The sequence below is a fragment of the Ptiloglossa arizonensis genome, chromosome 7, assembly GCF_051014685.1.
Source record: "Ptiloglossa arizonensis isolate GNS036 chromosome 7, iyPtiAriz1_principal, whole genome shotgun sequence".
In the NCBI taxonomy this organism is placed as follows: Eukaryota; Metazoa; Arthropoda; class Insecta; order Hymenoptera; family Colletidae; genus Ptiloglossa; species Ptiloglossa arizonensis.
The window spans coordinates 11,037,973-11,055,303 of NC_135054.1; the positions used below are offsets into that span (position 1 = coordinate 11,037,973).

Consider the following 17,331-nt stretch of genomic DNA (forward strand, 5'->3'; position numbering starts at 1 on the left):
TTATAAAAATACATTTACTATATTCGATATGAAATATTATTACTACAATACTGAGTTTACGAATGAAAAATGTAAGTATCAATAAAACGATTCTTATTTGCAGATTGATACTTAATTAAATTTTAATCAGTATGGTAATGAATGAAATGTAATTATCTATAGGGCACATACAAGTATTGTTTTCACAAGCACAAACATCGAAGAGCTATTGTAACATGTTATACCGTATCTAACTTTTCAATGTAGTAGTACATTGTGTAAATATGAGGTGAATAAAAGGTCAAGCAGTCCAGGTAAGTACTGATTAAATGAAGTAGCCTACATAATCACGTGCATCATTACCTTCTTAGAACAGAAAAGCAAAATAATGAAACTGAAAAATACCTCTTGACATGAAAATTATTTTTAGGTTCTAACCCCAATAAGGAAAAATTTTAAGGAACGAGAAAATTGAAATTGATAAACTCGTAATATTCTTCTTTAATTTTAAGTGCGTGTTGCACTTGCCGCGAAGTCCGCAAAATCTTAAAATTAACAATAAAAAAAAGGCATGTGATTTTCAACGTGTATTCTATTTTAAAACAAAGATCGTAACATATTAATAAACAATCAATGAAATAAAATCAAAAATAAACATAAAAGTATTTTGATGAGATATTTGTGATTGATTGTGATGATTTTTACATGTTTGAATACCGGGTCTAATTTGGGATATAGCTACCCTCATTTTCTTTTCTATATTAATAGCATTCCCCACTTTTTTTAGTTTTCATCTTGGTTAATGTGGAGAAACTCAATTAACACAACTAAGAAGGTGAAAACTGTGACAAAATTTTGAGTGCCTTTTTGAATAAAACTGGTCATTCTTCTTGAAAAAGAATCTAAAACTTTTTAAATGTTGTTTCTAAATACTTCATTATTGAATAATGATACATTAAAAAAAGAACTACTTGTTCTTATTCTTTTCCTATTAAACTTTTCTAATTGCGCGTGTCCATTTAAAACATTTTCAAAAGTTTGCTCTGACCGATAGTCGAAGGAAGCACCATGAAAACGGAAACTCGGTGGTCGCCTGAGTGGTGTGATCCCGACCGCGGCCGATTACCGTCGAACATTAGACGTGAGCCGTTTGCCAATTGCAAACCTAGTAATGATTCTAACGGTTGTCGTGACCTCATAAGGCAACACGTGCTACCATCAAAACAATATGGAAATATATTATTCCTTTTATAATTTCTAATAAATAAAAAATTTGAAGTAAAGAAAAACCATTGCTCTAGATAAAAACGTCATTCTCAGTAAAAATTCTTTTATTTAAAATAAAAATATGTTACACTCTCTTGATGCGTCGATCCCCAAAAAATGTGAAAAGATGTCCCTGTGTTCGATTTTCGATACCCAACTGAATTAGAATATTTACCAATCTTCTTTAAATACACTATATTTCTTTCATCCACTATACATAAAAATTGAACTACGACGATGACAACAATGACAATCTTTGATAAAAATATTGCGATAACAATTCATTTACACGTAAGAAATCTTAATAGTTCAATTTACTCATTAGTTGTGAAATATAACACACTGCGATTCAAGGACACTTTGAATAGGGCAGATATAGAACCGTAAATTAGATTAGCAATTGTAAGAGTCAAGTATAAATCTGCCTGAGAAAGTGAGGCACGTGTTGTGAGACAAGATTAGACCGATTGTACAAAACGAATCACATAACGACGCGTTGCGTTATCTCGACTAGTGCTTCAGAATCAAGACACGAGAACTAGTCAGCAAAGGGTAGTAAATGGATAAAGGAGAAACAGAAAGGGAGGTCCGAGTGGCAATCTCAATAGGTTTCGTAGAAGACTCCCTTGAGCACAGGGGCTTCACCACGATCTACACCAACATTCGACTGCTTGCATCAAGGGTTCACACCCAACCTACTATTCTTCCGTCTACCTTTAGTCGAACACCGACGTCGTCAACGCACACGCACGAAACTTCGCGAAAGCCCCTGTATTCCAGAGCATCTAGAAGTAGAAGATGTTGAAGTCACTCCTAAGTGAAGGGAATGGATGGAAAACGCGTAAGAAAGATTCGCAAGCAGACGAGGGCACAGCTGCTTCACGAACCACTTAAGTTCCATCGAATTTATTTCCGACACCAGTCTCTGAAGGAATAGTTCCTCATCGATGCGTCCAACGTAAATCTTAATTTCTGCAATTCACGAAGATACAAACTGATGTTTTCAGTAGTGACTTCAGCCGATGCAATCAGATTTGAAAACGAGAATGTAAAAAAAGGGAAAGGTTCGACAACTTCGTTGACATTTGATTGTCATTGTCGTAGATCGAAATGAATACCTATGTCTCGATTCAAATTCATATCGAAGAAAGTATTCACAATTTTCGAATAAAATGGACTGTGCACGATGTTATTGAATTGTTTTGTTACGGAGGATTAATCTGAATAGAAGCTAAATAATTCTTCTGCTTGAATTCTAAAGTCACGAATATAGGATATGAATTGTATAGGAACGAACAACGGTGTTTTTATACCATAATGTACTGTATTTGGTAAATGTAACACAGAATATTGACACTTCGCACGGACGTTTCTCTCCGTAAAACATTTTGCAATTTCATAAGATCCGGAGAGGACCTACCCGGTTCACGAAACTTCTATTCCCTGTGAGAATCCAAAAGCATCGCGGAAAGGAGAAAGTCGGTGTACGTGACCAGAGGACAAAGGTAAAATCACGTCTTCACCTTGGCAGAGCACTCATGAAAAAGAGTGTAGTTAATGGTGGACGATTCCTAACACTGTGCTAGATGGTGGGCCGACTTTTCAGGAAGTCTCAGCCTGCCTTGAATTTTCATTAAAAAACTGCAGCACGTAGAAATATTCTGGAAGGTGGAAAGCTTCAAAGAGAACGCTAGGATGGAGAAACGTGATTGAACACGAAGACGACGTTATGTCCATACAGAGAGTCTCCATTTGCTAGATGAACTTAAATTTATATTCTACTGCCATTCTTCCGATTATGCGTTGCGAGGAAAGCAAACTGTCTCAACGTAGTCAAACGTGTGATCGTCACAGATAGACCCAATTGTTACGATTTTCATCAGGGAACAAATTGCACGCGTTTAATAAAGAACATTGAATCCTATTACAAAAGAAAATTTGAAGCAAATCGAATCACGAAACATTAAACGAATCAATTTTTATTGTACACGTATATTGACTGTTTTCTACTATGTGTAAAATATTTTATACTAATGTTTAAACGCTCTAATTTTATAATACGATTAAACTTCATTTGTTTATATGCAATCGTGCATTCGTTGACACGATTAACGGTACTGCCTCGTATGCTTTCGTTCCTTTGAATATTCTATCCTTACAAAAATAGCCCCTTTGGAAAATAAGATTTATGAACATCACAATATAGTATTGTACAAAAAACGTATCGCAATAAGAACACGATTCGTCCCCCGTACACGGAAAAAAGACACCTAATCCGTATATGGAGTTTGTCAGGTCGCAGGTCAGGAAAGTCTGGCTAGTTCCGAAAGTGCAAAATCCCTGAATTGAAGGAAGAATCCAATAAGCGGGTGGCAGAAGGGTGAAGATATAGAAGAAGGGACTGAAGGGTAAAGGAAGAGTACGTGCTGTCCCCGGGGCAGAAGAAGTGGCTCGTACGGGGCCGCTACTGGTGGCTGTCTGAATAGAAATCCAGCACCATACAATCCCCATTATCCCTCGATTTGAAGTCCCGCGACAATGGAATCTCTCAGACGCGCCTCAACCGACCCTCCAATCCCGACGCTCGAACTAGCTCTTTTGCCAGACATGGAACGAATAATTTCGACGCGTCGATTCTCGCCCTTGACATTCGAAAGATATCCGAGACTGAGTTCATCTTATAGTCCGAAGTCGAACTGACACTGCTTATTGAATGTGAATTAGTCCCAACGAATCGAATACATCGACTTACACACATTACTGAAGTTTAATTACCACCCCCCGTTAGAATTCGATGCAACGTGTACGAGCCTGTGATCCAAATCGGATGAACACCATTAAAAAGGAAATGTCCTTTTTTTCCAGAAGATAAAAAGAAGGCAGAAAAATAGTTTCGTTCGGTATATTCGGTATTGGACAATTTTTATTTCATCCTTGACTAATGACTTTTACACATAAATACTCGAAGAAGTTTTATAAAGACGAAGAGTTTGATCTTCAAATATTCTCTAGACCTTTATCAACAGAAAAACTATCGATATCTGTCGTTCAACTTTTGTTTCAAACATTCTTCAATATTACCAATAATTTCCAAGATATTCATCTAGATCGAATCGAATGGTTTGTAATGTTTTAGAAAATAATTATTAGAATTTAATCATTTAATCTGATAGATCGTAGCAAAGGAGTAAATAAAAAATTACACTAACGTTACTTCTATTTCTGTAAAAACTTGACAAAAGCACGGACGAAACTTCACTACCCGGTCTGTCTTCACCCGAAGGAGACTGCAATTTTTTGAAAACGAATAAGAAATTCTCAATTACACGCCGAACCGTTCGTTTAACTGAAAAAGGGGCAAACACTGAGCTTATACCCCTTAATTATCTCGTGACTTCGAGTTATTCAAGCCTGCACCGAAGTCAGCACACTTTGCACAACCGTGGCAAAAACATAGACGGTGTAAGTAGAAAATTAGAGGTTTGAGTTGGTATCCAAACGATAGGAGTATTTGCTAAACGAATAAAACGCGATCACCAGAAGCTCTCCTTGCTTCTCAATGGCACACTGTACGTTATATATGCATAAGAGGAAATTCCAGGAATAGGAAATTCAAAGCATTACATTGTTTACCGTAATACTACCGGATTACCATAAATGTGTTATTAATATCCCCTACTTTGAGCCTACCACTATATGCGGCGCAGTCAACAGTCTGCTGCTTCCTTTTATCCTGTTATATGCACAAGGTCGGCACGAAGCAGATGCTTCTATTGTGTACCGGCCACGGGAAAGCTTACCCCATGAAATGGACGGTGGAATATTACGAACAATCTCCTAAAGTACCCCGTAGGAGTACTGTGATGAGGATACTGCCTAAAGAAAAATCTGCAGCCAGAACTATAACTCCCCAGCTTTGCGAGAAAGACTGCCCGCGATGAAACGGTTTTTTGTTTCGGCAATTTTACTTTAACACCTTTGTGCCTAGTGCTAACCTCGACGCTAGTTTATTCATTTATACGATGATAACCTGCTTAATAGATTAAAGTAAGTATTTATTTGCCGCAATAGTACGCGTGTAAAATTTAAAGGCAATTTTAGGATTACAAGGACTGTTTGGGACTATTCGAACACAAAAAATGAACAATGTTTCATAACGTTATTGTTATAACGTTGAAATCATTTGTGTTTGTATGTTTTTTTCTTTCCAATAGAATATTACAGTACATGTAGATTACATAATAGTTCGAAAATTACAGTCCTAATATTTTATTAGCTAAATATTTCGGAAAACAACAGTTTTAGAATGGATGTACTCTAGTAGTTTCACTGTTTATATATATTACTCTACCAAATTCTACTACAAAGTATTGTTTCCATATTATCTACCACTTGCAGCCACGTAAACTTTGCGAATAACAATATCTATTCGTTGTAGTAACAAGTATACTTAGGTGGATCATTTTCAGTAGGGCAGTCTGCAGAAAATTGATCCAATAATTAATTCTAATACATGCCTGTAAATAACGTAGTAAAGAAACATACGTACGTAATCTAGTACAATTGTTTGTATTCGAAGAATATTTAAAGTAAACTGAGTACAAAAAGCTCGCTCTCGCATCGACGAGTTCATCTCTAAAGTATATTGTCCCCCGCGAAACCATCGAAGTGACAAGTAAGGCCATCAACCAAAAGGACCAATGGGGTGGAACAGAGAAACAACTTGGTGGAGAGAAAAGGCTCGTGGATATATTTAGCCGTGGGACACGTCAAAGGAATAGAGTTCAGTGCTACTAAAGGCTCATTGAAATGAACATTGACATGTTACGAACGAAGCATCCCTTTCGGCTTTAATGTAATGCAAATACCAATGGAAGTGCAAACACTTGGCTGACTGCAGATGCATTAATTGGCCCAAAGATCTAACGAAAACGAACATTTCGATGAAATAGAAGTTCCTGAATGATTCGATGCACACAGTACTTAAACGAGGGGTCGATGCTAACGAAAACTTTCACTTTTCAACATTCAACTTTTTGCACCCAAATGGACCACTATTAATATATTGTTTGAAATTTATCGATCGTACAAATTCATTGACTCCCGTTACGAGTAGAACTCACAGAAGCAAGAATAACTGTCCAAAAACCCTTAACAGAACTTACGAGTATATTAAAATACATACCTTCTCTCTTTATTATTAGAAATTGAAAACAAATAATTGTAATTGTAACTATTTTAAAATCAAACTTTTACACTTGTTTATTAAGTCAATTTGCATTATTAGATACATGTTTATAAATAGAATTATAAAACATTTCTAAAAGTAAATTTGTACTCTGAAGTTATCTAACCATATTTTTCTGTGGTAGTACATTTAACGTACAACAGTACCACGGTTTGTTCGCTTTTTAATATTTCCATTCCACTATATTTTTTTGTTTGCCAAAAATAAAGCTTTCACAAACCATCTATACAATACTGCAGTTACTTTGTGCCATTCAGCTCTTATCATCGAAGCATATTGCACTCGACTGCAAAAAAGATAGAGATCGGTATCGAAAGAAAAAAAGAGCGGCGAATGGTTTACTGAATATATTAAACAAGGCTCGGTATGAAATCATGGCAAATAATACAGGGATTAAACGTCCAACGACCTGTCGCGAATCAAATATGAAAGTATTCTTCTATGTATGACCTACCATTAACTTGAGTACTATTTTCAGCTTCCAGGGTTTTATTCATATTCCCGCACAAATGACACCTTTTGATCCCCTAGCATTCATATCTACTAACCAGTCTGAAAAATTACTCTCCGTCTATATATCGATTTAGATATGAAACACGTAATAGTTAGTTGCGAGTAACATCGATGCTTTTTAAAGCTGTCTCGGTACTTCACCTTTAATTTGTCTACAAAATCGATAATACTTTAAGCTTTCCTTACGAATTTTTACAAGACTTTTGTATGATATTTCCCGGATACATTCTTTTCATTCTACACGTAAAAGTTTTAATCTACGACCATTAAAAGCAGAATAGTTCAAAAGATATTTTAGGTTTAATATGTGCATTCAAGCAATGAATATTCATGTTGAAATTGCATTTATGTATTTAATAGTAGATCGCGTAGTATCGATGACCGTGACTATGAGTGACACGTAAACAATGTGTAAACACATTCCATTCAATTCTAAACTGATTTGCATTTTAAATGCTTTTGTTTATTAGCTGTATAAGATTAAATCAATTTATAACGTATCATAATTGGTTTCACTGATAATGACAAATTCGGTATGTTCAGTGCTTTTATGAAATGTTTCGAATATCCTAAACAAGCACAATTACTGTAAATGTATTTTTATACCAATTGTTTTCTGTGAGGTATTTTAAGGCAAAGTGTATTTGCAGTTTTCTATTAATTCGCAAAATAAATATACCGCTAAAACATGTAATAAAAATTGTAAAGAGGCAAGCAATCGTGAAATGTTTAAACAAATGCTTCTAATATAAAATACGAAATATCTCGTAAAGTATTTCAATTATAGACTGGAAAATTTCGTAAATAAAGACGTATTCTAATCGCATGTTTGGAGTATATTTTCAAAAGGGATCTGAAAATTCGTAAAACTTTTATTGCACTTTCTCGAATTCTTACTCCTGTATAGCCTATCTGTAGCATCATGCTGCAGCTGACGTTGCAATACTCAAAAAACCGCCCAAATCAAGTCACTTTACCATTTCATTGATTGTTCCAATCCTCTTACCTGAAATCGCATTTCTGCAAGAAATTTTAGCAGATGAAGTAAAATGTGTATTAAGCTTTCTAGAGAAAAAGTACATCAGAATAATCGAAGCTTCCGGGACGCTCATTTTGATCCTTGGTATAGCTACAAATTTATACTTGGTATTTTTGCTATTGTAGACCGCCCTCGGCAAACCTTTGTGACGGTCTTATTAAAAAGGTGAATAAAAAAAAAAGAAAAAGAGGATTGATACTAGACCACGATCCCTGTATGGATGCTGATCTGAGAGATTCCTCTTTTCAACGGCGAACACGACATTTTCATGCAGATTTTTATATTTACGTTTTGTATTACGCTCCAACAATTCTTATACATTCACGGTATTTCTTACGATACCCCTTTTATCCAATCTATTTTTATTAGATATTTTCATGTATTTTATATTCATACACATTGAAGATGTGATACATCTTTTATAATGTTGAAAGAAAATTTCTATGGTATACGATAAGAGAATAAAAACAGAATGAAATACAAGTCACTTGTATTAGATATTATTTCCAAAATAAACACCGACCTACCTTCGTGAACGTTGGCAATGTTACGAAAGATGTTTTCAAAATAAACAATATCCTTACCTTGCCGAGCGAATAAGGCCAACAGCTTGCTCAAAATTTTTCACTCGCAATAGCTTCTGGATTTTCTTCATAGCTTCTATTCTGAAAATGGGTGAACGTTCAACAAGTTCTCTGTGTTTCGAGGTTCGATTTGTAAATTTTGCGACTTAATGTGACCACTTAAACCCTTACTTTTGATCGTCTATCGGTACATCCAACGTTGCATCAAATGGTACAACTTCCGGTATCGTCCCCTCTCGCATTACGAGGGACAACTGAGGGCCAATATCGTCCCAACGTTCCTCCATACTTTGAGGAGTAGATTTGTCTTTCTGCACAGTTTCTGTTCACATTTGACATTAAAAGATAAATTCTTCTATTTAAAAGAAAAACACTGATTCTTACTTTTTTTACTTGCGCTCTTGTGCGGTTTGTGCTTCACCTTTTGGACCAATATGTTACGACTTCTCCCACAATAATATCCCAACATTTTCAAAAAGATGTGTACCGTTGTGACGAGATCGATTAAATATTGTCTACAAAAATACAGAAACTTCCTACATACTCATTCGTATTCGTAACATAAAATATAAGAAGATCGCAAAAATAAAAAAGAAACATTAGTTTATGTGAAATTTCACGTATATAGTTAACCACGAAGCGTTGCAGAAGAAAAATCTGTGGCAAAAATTTGTTACTGCTTTTCCAGCTACATAAACCAATACTTAACAAAAGTTTTATTTGACCACTAAACATTACTTTTAAAATTGAAACATTTAAAATAATACATTTTCGAACAATTCTATTAATTCGTCAATTAGATTAGAAACCGTGTAGAAATTTAAAAGTCATTTCAAATCAAACAATACACGTCACAGAATTAATACAGTTCTGTCATATATACAGTTTCAAAGTGGTAACATCACCAACGAAGTTTAGTGCACCCGTCAAGTCCTGTTTTCGTCACCGTCACCAAGATGTCACAGTAGCGACGATATCGCGGTATGGCGCACCGACCTTACATTTCCGTAGTGGAAATCCTTGCAAAACCCGTCAAACTCGCGGAAAGTTGAACGCCTGCCGCCTTTTCCCATTTCGCCAGCCGGAAGGTCGATAAAAGTTGTTTATTCCACCAAGAAGCGCAAAAGAGGAGAGAAAAACCAAACAAGAGGGGGGAAAAATGCAAAAAGAGAAGAAGCAACGTTAAAGAAGCAAGGAAGTAGATGCAGGATAGCTGTCACGTTATTCGAGTCGATTGATTTGAAACAGAATTAATCTGTCTTCAATGGATAATTCTTTTAACAAATAGTTTTCCATTTCTCGCTTCTGTTCGTTCAATAAACAGATACTTGAAGCATGAAATAACAGCTGGACGCAAAATCTTTCACAATGATTAAAATGCTTCAATGCGCTCGAAATGTGCCGTGAAGTGTTTACGAACGATGCTTTTAATTTACTGGACTACTTAATTTATCGACAACTAGGGACGGAGTTCTGATGAACATTCAATACACTTTGAAAACTCAATTTTGTTACCATCTTCGGACCCCACAGGCCACTTGAAACTTATTAATTACTTTCATCGATGTACGATTATCGTGCAATTTTAGTTAGTATGAGTGAATTATATGCATCTCTGATTAATAACAAGTTGTATGACTAGCTGCAAAAGTAACGTCCACGTAGTTTATTGAAATTTCAATCGTAAATCTCTTATGCCTTAGTAAATGTATGTATATACTAAACGTCAACACATTTAACATGTATATACATAAATCACTAGAGAAAAATATCTATGTCAAGTAGAACTATTATTGATCACAGAAAACCAAAATATAATTCCTATATTATTATACATGACATTTTCCATACATAAACCACTAAAGAAAAAGATCTATGTCGAGTAGAATCATTCTTGATCACAGAAAATCGAAATATAATTCCTATATTATTATACGTAACATTTCCCATCGATTATATTAATATTTGTATTTCTTATTACAGAATCCTTTATACGAACCGTGACATTTTAATTTCGTCGAAGCCGAGAAGCTGAGAAAGAATCGTTTCCCGATATTCCGGAACGTAAAATACGTTGCTCTTAATGACTTTGCTGGATTCTCTAACACCACGATCCTTACTTTGATCCATTGCCATTAAAGTATACAGAAGTTCCTAAAACAAGAAAACAACATATTTTCTTCCATTGATCGCACGTAAAGCGAATACCGACGATCGTGTTTCTCACCTGATACGCTTTCAATGCTACATGTAATCTACGAGACCAAATTGGGATCTTTTTTTTGTCGGTAGTCATCATCTCGTAGTATAGTTCCATTTGTCTTTGCACCACGTGAAATATCTCCGTAGATATAGTTTCACTATCGAAAAGTAATTTATCACGGTATAAAGACAAAATGTTATGTCGTAACGAATTATCAATGCAATCGTACGTGTGTCCATATAAGAAATTATTTGAATCGAAAATTTCGAATGAAAATTTAAACCTCTACAATAAACGTTACTTGACGCAAAGCACGTACAACGCGTGGTCAAAGTACTTAGTCAGAAAATGATCTATTTTTAGACAAGAATCTAAAGAAGGCGACGATGCGTAAAACGAGTTTGAAAACTATCTCTTTTTGCTTTCCTTAGTATCCAGTCTGCGACGATCCGCCTTTCTCAGTCGGAAAACAGAGGGGTTTGCGACGACTTACCTCACATATTTTACTTCGAACTTGTAATGGCGATTGAACTCCATGAAGAAACGCAATGTCCAAAGGTAACAGGTCGTTTCAGACGCGTCGCCTTGATTTCCGCTAAGTATGCAGTATTTCGCGTATTTCATTACAGGATTGTAAGCAGCGTTCAAGAACTCAACGCAGAACTCTTTCAAAAACAATCGAACGCTCAGGGTGGATGTGCGTTCGCCCCTCGGATCTGACATTGGGCGTTTATTTTTCGGTTTCGCTACTTTTTGCTGTATTGAATTAAGATGACATTATTACGAAAAGAAAATATATTTTTAAAATCGCTTTTAACGAAATTTAAAAAATATTCTGCATAATGCAACGTCTCTAGAAGGATGACCTATTTTGTAGGCTTTTTTTTTAACGTAACAATTCCGTAAAGTGGAAGAAAAAAGGAAACAGAAGAGTCAACAGGGTAGGGTGGATGGAATTCCATGAAAGATACGGCGTAGTCAGTAATCACCTCAATTCAGATAGCCGACAGGCATGTGACCCGGTGGATTTATGACAGTCCATAATGAAACGAGCTATGTAGAAGCAAGCTAGGAAAAGTTTCTCTGTCCTCAAATACGGATGTTCCGTGAAGGAAACGGTAATAACAGTATAAGGAAGAAAAGGATCTCCTCGCAGTCGAGCAGAATATAGGAGACAGAAGAAAAGGAGGAGAGATGTCCGCGAAAAGAACGGTGACCTAGTTTTAAACGCTTCAGCACCATTAAGCAAGGAGCCGGGTCTAATTACACGAAAATAGCCCTAATTAACAGCCGTATTTTCATTCAAATCCACCTAGCCTCATTCTCAGTTACTCATTACGAGGATTGCCGTTGGAAACCAAAAATTAATTGAATGGATCGTTTTCTGCCCTGACACTTCACGCCCTTCATTTCGGTGGAATAAGCAAGGAAACGAGGTAACACCGAAGTTGCCCTTTCAAATTAATTACCTTATCTTGGCCGAAGTTCAATGCCTCGATCTTCTCGTACGGTTTGTGACATAACATCTGATTTTCTCCAATGGCTTTCATATTCTGAACAACGTAAGTACCACCGAAACGTGAATGTCTAAACATAAGAATTTAAGTGAAAACTGAAGGAATTATTTAACACGAGGTATAATTTACGTTACCTTTAGCAAAGAATATTAAGTTTGCTTTAAATTAATTGAAGCATTGAAATGATTTAAACCGAGAATGCAAATACACTAGTGAATCGATGAGAATGTCATAAAACTGTATTTTACAACTAACAAATGTACAAAATATGTTTAAAGGAACTAAAGAAAATTAAAACAGTAAAAGTGAGTCTACTTCATGATCTACTTGTATAGCACACGTTATTGAATACTCTCGTGCTCGCATTGTTTTTTTTTAATAATATTTATATTACGTAGTAAAAAGTCACATGAAAAAATTTGACGCACAAATGCAGTTGTCTCTGTTTAAATAAAGAACTATAGAAAATTAAATATACATAAACAACATAGTACACGCATATAATAAACACATAACTGTGTTAGACAATTTAATTGATGAGAATTATAAAATGAAACAAATTCGTAAAAGCGAATTTCTTCTAACAGAACCTTCTTTGGAAATAAATACCATTTGCGCGAGCAAACGAACTTAGAATGCTGGGTTGAAATTTTACAATTAAAATACTAAGAAAAGATCAAATTTATCATCCTTGTATATATCCAAATCAGTATGCATGGAGAATGTTTCTGCTAGTAATTGAAAAAGAACTGATCATTCAAATCCAATTTCACCCATGACTTCTGAAAATCCAATCAATGGAATAGAAGAAGGCTGTCACTAGCAGACAGTTTGCCAAACGACGGGAACGCATTTTCTTGCCCCGCATTTCTCTTCGCGAGAATCCCGTTGTCAACACCTTCTTTAGATTATCTTTAACCAACTGACTGTTTGAACTATGTCGAAATGATGAAAAATGCAAATACCGATATAAAGCGAACGAAAGAAAATATAATGATACGAATTTGTAACGAATTATATTCTGTAGGGCTACGGAAATGAATTTTATACATAAAAGATCACGACAACGAAACAAATCATTTTTAACGATATTAATAACTCTTGAACGAGAATCTAAAGACAGTTATAATAAAATATAACATTGAAATTTTATATTCCTTACATATCTTGAATAGTTTGCGAGTTGAGCGCAAAAAGATCGATCTGTTTAGTGCTTTTGATATTCTTTCAAAATACGAAAAGCTTTCTAGGAGAAAATAGCAGCGGGTAACAAAAGAATTCGAACAATACACGGTACAAGAATAAAAAACACGTTCATCGGAACAAGTGGATAAAAGCTTCCATTCAAACAGTGTGTGGACTTAAAATTTAGCTGATGTTCATTACGTACCTAATCCCCCCACCACCACCTGAAAACATGCGTATTTTTCTAAAAATGCGTAGTAAAATTGTTTGCTACTACTTTTGCATTACATACATCCGGATTTACATTTGTCTCATTAAAATGGAATATACTTGTTGACCCAGTGTAAATGGGTCCCTGGTGTATAGTATGTAAAAAGCTATGTGTAAGTACGCATTCAATACACGATTGAAATCAAGTGGTATACACGCGACTGCGATTAATTAGAGCAGCTTTGAACATTGCAGATAATACGCAGCTTCCTACAATGTTATTCCATAATTTCAATAAAGACTGACGTATAAAGTTTGCAACTAAAAAGTTAGATTTTTAAACAAATATTATACCATTAGATATTTTCTAATCGTTGATTTGAAAGAAACTCTCGTTACGAATATTGTCTACAGAATGTAAAGATATCCAGCTACATACAATTTGGTTTAGTATTTAAAATGACATAAAATAGAATCGATTCAATGTAATGTCTGCTTTACGAATGTTTCTATAAAAATAATTTTATAAATTCAAAATATGATATATTTGTTTTATAATTACTAACAAACTTTGGCAGCAATCAAATGTTGATTACTGGACGTAAATTGTACCGTGGATATATGTTACAGTCTGTTAAATAAACTTTTGAATAATATGAAGTGTACACTAGAACTTCGATAAATGCATTCTCGATACTTGTATTCGAACTTCGTTCGTTATATTTTATTTACAAGTGATTTGACAAAAAGTGAAATTGGAAGTGAAAGTTTTCCATTTGAGGCAGTTGCAGATCGTTGGTAAGATTATTACACGAGAGAAAAATAATAAGGGATAGGTAATGAATATATATTATACGTTATAAGTGAAGCTCCCTCTTACTGGGTTAATTATCTCGATAATTGCATGAATTTTCGGTTTCAATTTTCTGCAAGTATCGAAGTTTTACTGTTCTTTCCTTTCTTAGACAACATGATCAATTAAAGCGAAACATATAAAGAATAAAGAGTAAATTAAATATTTTTATATTTGGATAAAAAAAAACATATACAAAAAATACTTAAAGTAGAATTGAACTTACCGAGCTCCTGCATACTTTCTTACTCTATCCATTTTCTCTTGTTTCTCTTTTCGTCGAGCAGCTAAAAGTGTTGCTTCGTCTTTTTCTTTTTCGATGGTACTACGTTGTAAGCGGGATCTTGCTAATTCACTTGCATTTTGATCGCGTAGCATTAACGATACAATCTAACATGATTTGACATAATTTATAAACACCAACAATGCTTATTGTTATTGCATTTTTAAATAAAATGTTTTTAGTTATTAAAAAATGTATTAGAAATATATTTAAAAATCTATTGATATAAATTGATGTGTTGCTTTTTATTTGAATGTAATTATAAAATATAAATTAAATAAACATGAAATTATTTGATTATAAATAGTGTTAATATTAAGAATAACTATCTATGAAAAGTTAAACCACTAAGATTAAAAAATGAATAATATGTTTCAGAGGCTATAATTAAGATATGATCTTTAAATTGCAATTATTCAGCAATAAAAGATATTAATATGTGTTTATTTTTCACATACCTCTAAAATTTGTAAATGGTAGTTTTGTTCACTACTATTACTAGCAATAAACAGTAACAAGTCAATAATCCCTGATGCATTAAGAGCAAACAAAACCTGAATAAAAATATAAAAATAGCTTTCATTCTAAAGTAATAAGATACTATGCACAGTGCCATACCTCGTCATAAACTGAAACACCAGTATTAATATAATTTTCATGATCTTCAGGAGGAATTTGAAATATGTTTCGAATAAAGATAAGTATTCTTTCAATAACCATATTTTGTTCTTCTTCTCTTTCTGAACTATCCTACACAACCGATATAAATAATATACACTTCTTTTGGGTATATTTTCTATGTACACAAATTATGTATATTGGAAACTTACTAATTTAAGAATTTCACTCAAGCGATTACTTAATATTGTCCATACACGTTCATCTGTGAAAGCTATTATATACGATTGTGTATATGAAATAAGTTTCCGATATATAGCATGCTCCATTTTCCCAGTTGGTATTTGTTCATTGTATACTACCCAAACTGGACTTGTTAGATTAATAATCAATCTAATTATTTTAAAAAATATTATGAAATAAAAAAGTATACTGAATACTGTTATAGAGAAAATCTATACAAGTTATTACTTGCCTCAATAATACATCCCAAAGTTCAAGTTTATCAGAATGCTCGATAAAAATTTTAATAAGATCAGTTTCAAGTAATTTTGTCTGACCAAGAAATTGACGCACAATATGATTGTCGTCATCTCTTCTTAAATATCTTATTAGGTCTTTTATGACATCTACGATTAAAATTATAATACTAATATCAAACCATTAACTAAACAGTTCAGAATTATACCATGTATAACTGTTTAATATATAAAAAAATGCATATCAATAACAGATAATAAGTAGTCTCACCTAAACAATGTTTATCTAAGTGATACTTATTCCCATCATAGTAACCAAGTGCAGCGCATGTAGCTGTAAGCTCAGTAGAAAGGTAATTTGACATCGCTATTTTATATGTGATATAAATTACTTAATGTACAATGTTTCTTTAAAACATGTTAATTCTGCCTACTATAATTAATTTCTTTAAAGTATCTGCAAGCAACAATATATAATAATTTTATTAAAATAATAAAACAAATAAAATTTTGTAATTATAAACATTTAAAGAAAAATTATTTAAAATTGGACACTATTAGTACACTAATATTTCTTACACTTCGCCATTACTATGATATTGTCAACAGGTTTATCGCAAAAATAATGTAATTTATACACTATTAAAAACAAAACAAACATTGTAAAAAACACAATACAACAATAATATGTTTGAAACAATAACGTATTATAAATGTCACGTGGAAACATTTGAAGTTATAATACCCGGCATGTGCGGCATTTGAGGTTAAAATTACTTAAGTAGTCAAAACGATAAAATAAATAGTATTTAAATCAATGTTGGTACATACCCACATTCATAACAGGAGCCTAAATCCTGATATTATTGTTTCACACTATCATTAAAAATAAACAACACATATAACATAATCAGAAGAATTAAACACGATACAGAAATGTCAAACGCAACAGGTGACGAAGAGACCGCGGGAAATAGTTCGCTTCGTTTTTACGAAGCTGTCCGATAGAGTGCTTTCGACTTGCATCGAATCATGAATCAATCGATAATACTCGATAATGCGATTATCGAAATTCTGTCAGTAGCATACTTGGCTTTGTTAACGAACTGATGGTGTGTAATGTTCAAATTCCCTCTAATTTTATTAAAGTTACCAGTGTTTCACAAAAGTTCTTAATTATAAAAATGTATAATATTTATAATTCGAATATGTTATTGAAACGTAGTTCATTAGTTTTGTGCTAATTGTGATATACATTCCTGAATACGGGGACTTCTTATGTAAGTAATATGTACTATATATATTATCATTACTCTTTGGTGAAATAAACGACTTTAAAATTAAAAGGTTATAA

General features: G+C 33.7%; 2 protein-coding genes across 2 annotated transcripts in view; both read right to left on the reverse strand.

Moving 5' to 3' along the window:
• Timeout (circadian regulator timeout) overlaps positions 1 to 15,827 on the reverse strand; it is a 246,818-nt gene extending 230,991 nt beyond the window's left edge. The window contains exons 1-11 of the mRNA XM_076317206.1: positions 15,711 to 15,827; positions 15,499 to 15,630; positions 15,339 to 15,434; positions 14,824 to 14,987; positions 12,302 to 12,419; positions 11,326 to 11,588; positions 10,857 to 10,989; positions 10,629 to 10,783; positions 9,014 to 9,144; positions 8,801 to 8,951; positions 8,630 to 8,710 (exon numbers count right to left, since the gene is read on the reverse strand). Of these exons, the coding sequence (XP_076173321.1) occupies positions 8,630 to 8,710; positions 8,801 to 8,951; positions 9,014 to 9,144; positions 10,629 to 10,783; positions 10,857 to 10,989; positions 11,326 to 11,588; positions 12,302 to 12,419; positions 14,824 to 14,987; positions 15,339 to 15,434; positions 15,499 to 15,630; positions 15,711 to 15,827 (1,541 nt within the window). The remainder of the gene's footprint in view (positions 1 to 8,629; positions 8,711 to 8,800; positions 8,952 to 9,013; positions 9,145 to 10,628; positions 10,784 to 10,856; positions 10,990 to 11,325; positions 11,589 to 12,301; positions 12,420 to 14,823; positions 14,988 to 15,338; positions 15,435 to 15,498; positions 15,631 to 15,710) is intronic.
• A 52-nt stretch (positions 15,828 to 15,879) lies between these two features.
• On the reverse strand, positions 15,880 to 16,937 carry LOC143149638 (protein timeless homolog). Its single transcript, XM_076317207.1, has 4 exons — positions 16,809 to 16,937; positions 16,249 to 16,434; positions 15,970 to 16,127; positions 15,880 to 15,891 (listed from the first exon to the last, which is right to left on the reverse strand). The coding sequence occupies exons 2-4, from the start codon at positions 16,340 to 16,342 to the stop codon at positions 15,880 to 15,882; spliced, it is 264 nt and encodes an 87-aa protein (XP_076173322.1). The 5' UTR covers positions 16,343 to 16,434; positions 16,809 to 16,937.
• Positions 16,938 to 17,331: the final 394 nt, after the last annotated feature.

Excerpts from the sequence above, each read along its gene's own strand:
- LOC143149638 (XM_076317207.1), bottom strand. The coding sequence starts at position 16,342 with ATGTCAAATTACCTTTCTACTGAGCTTACAGCTACATGCGCTGCACTT. Across the intron at positions 16,128-16,248 it reads CTTAGATAAACATTGTTTAG|ATGTCATAAAAGACCTAATA; the intron begins GTGAGACTACTT and ends TTTTAATCGTAG.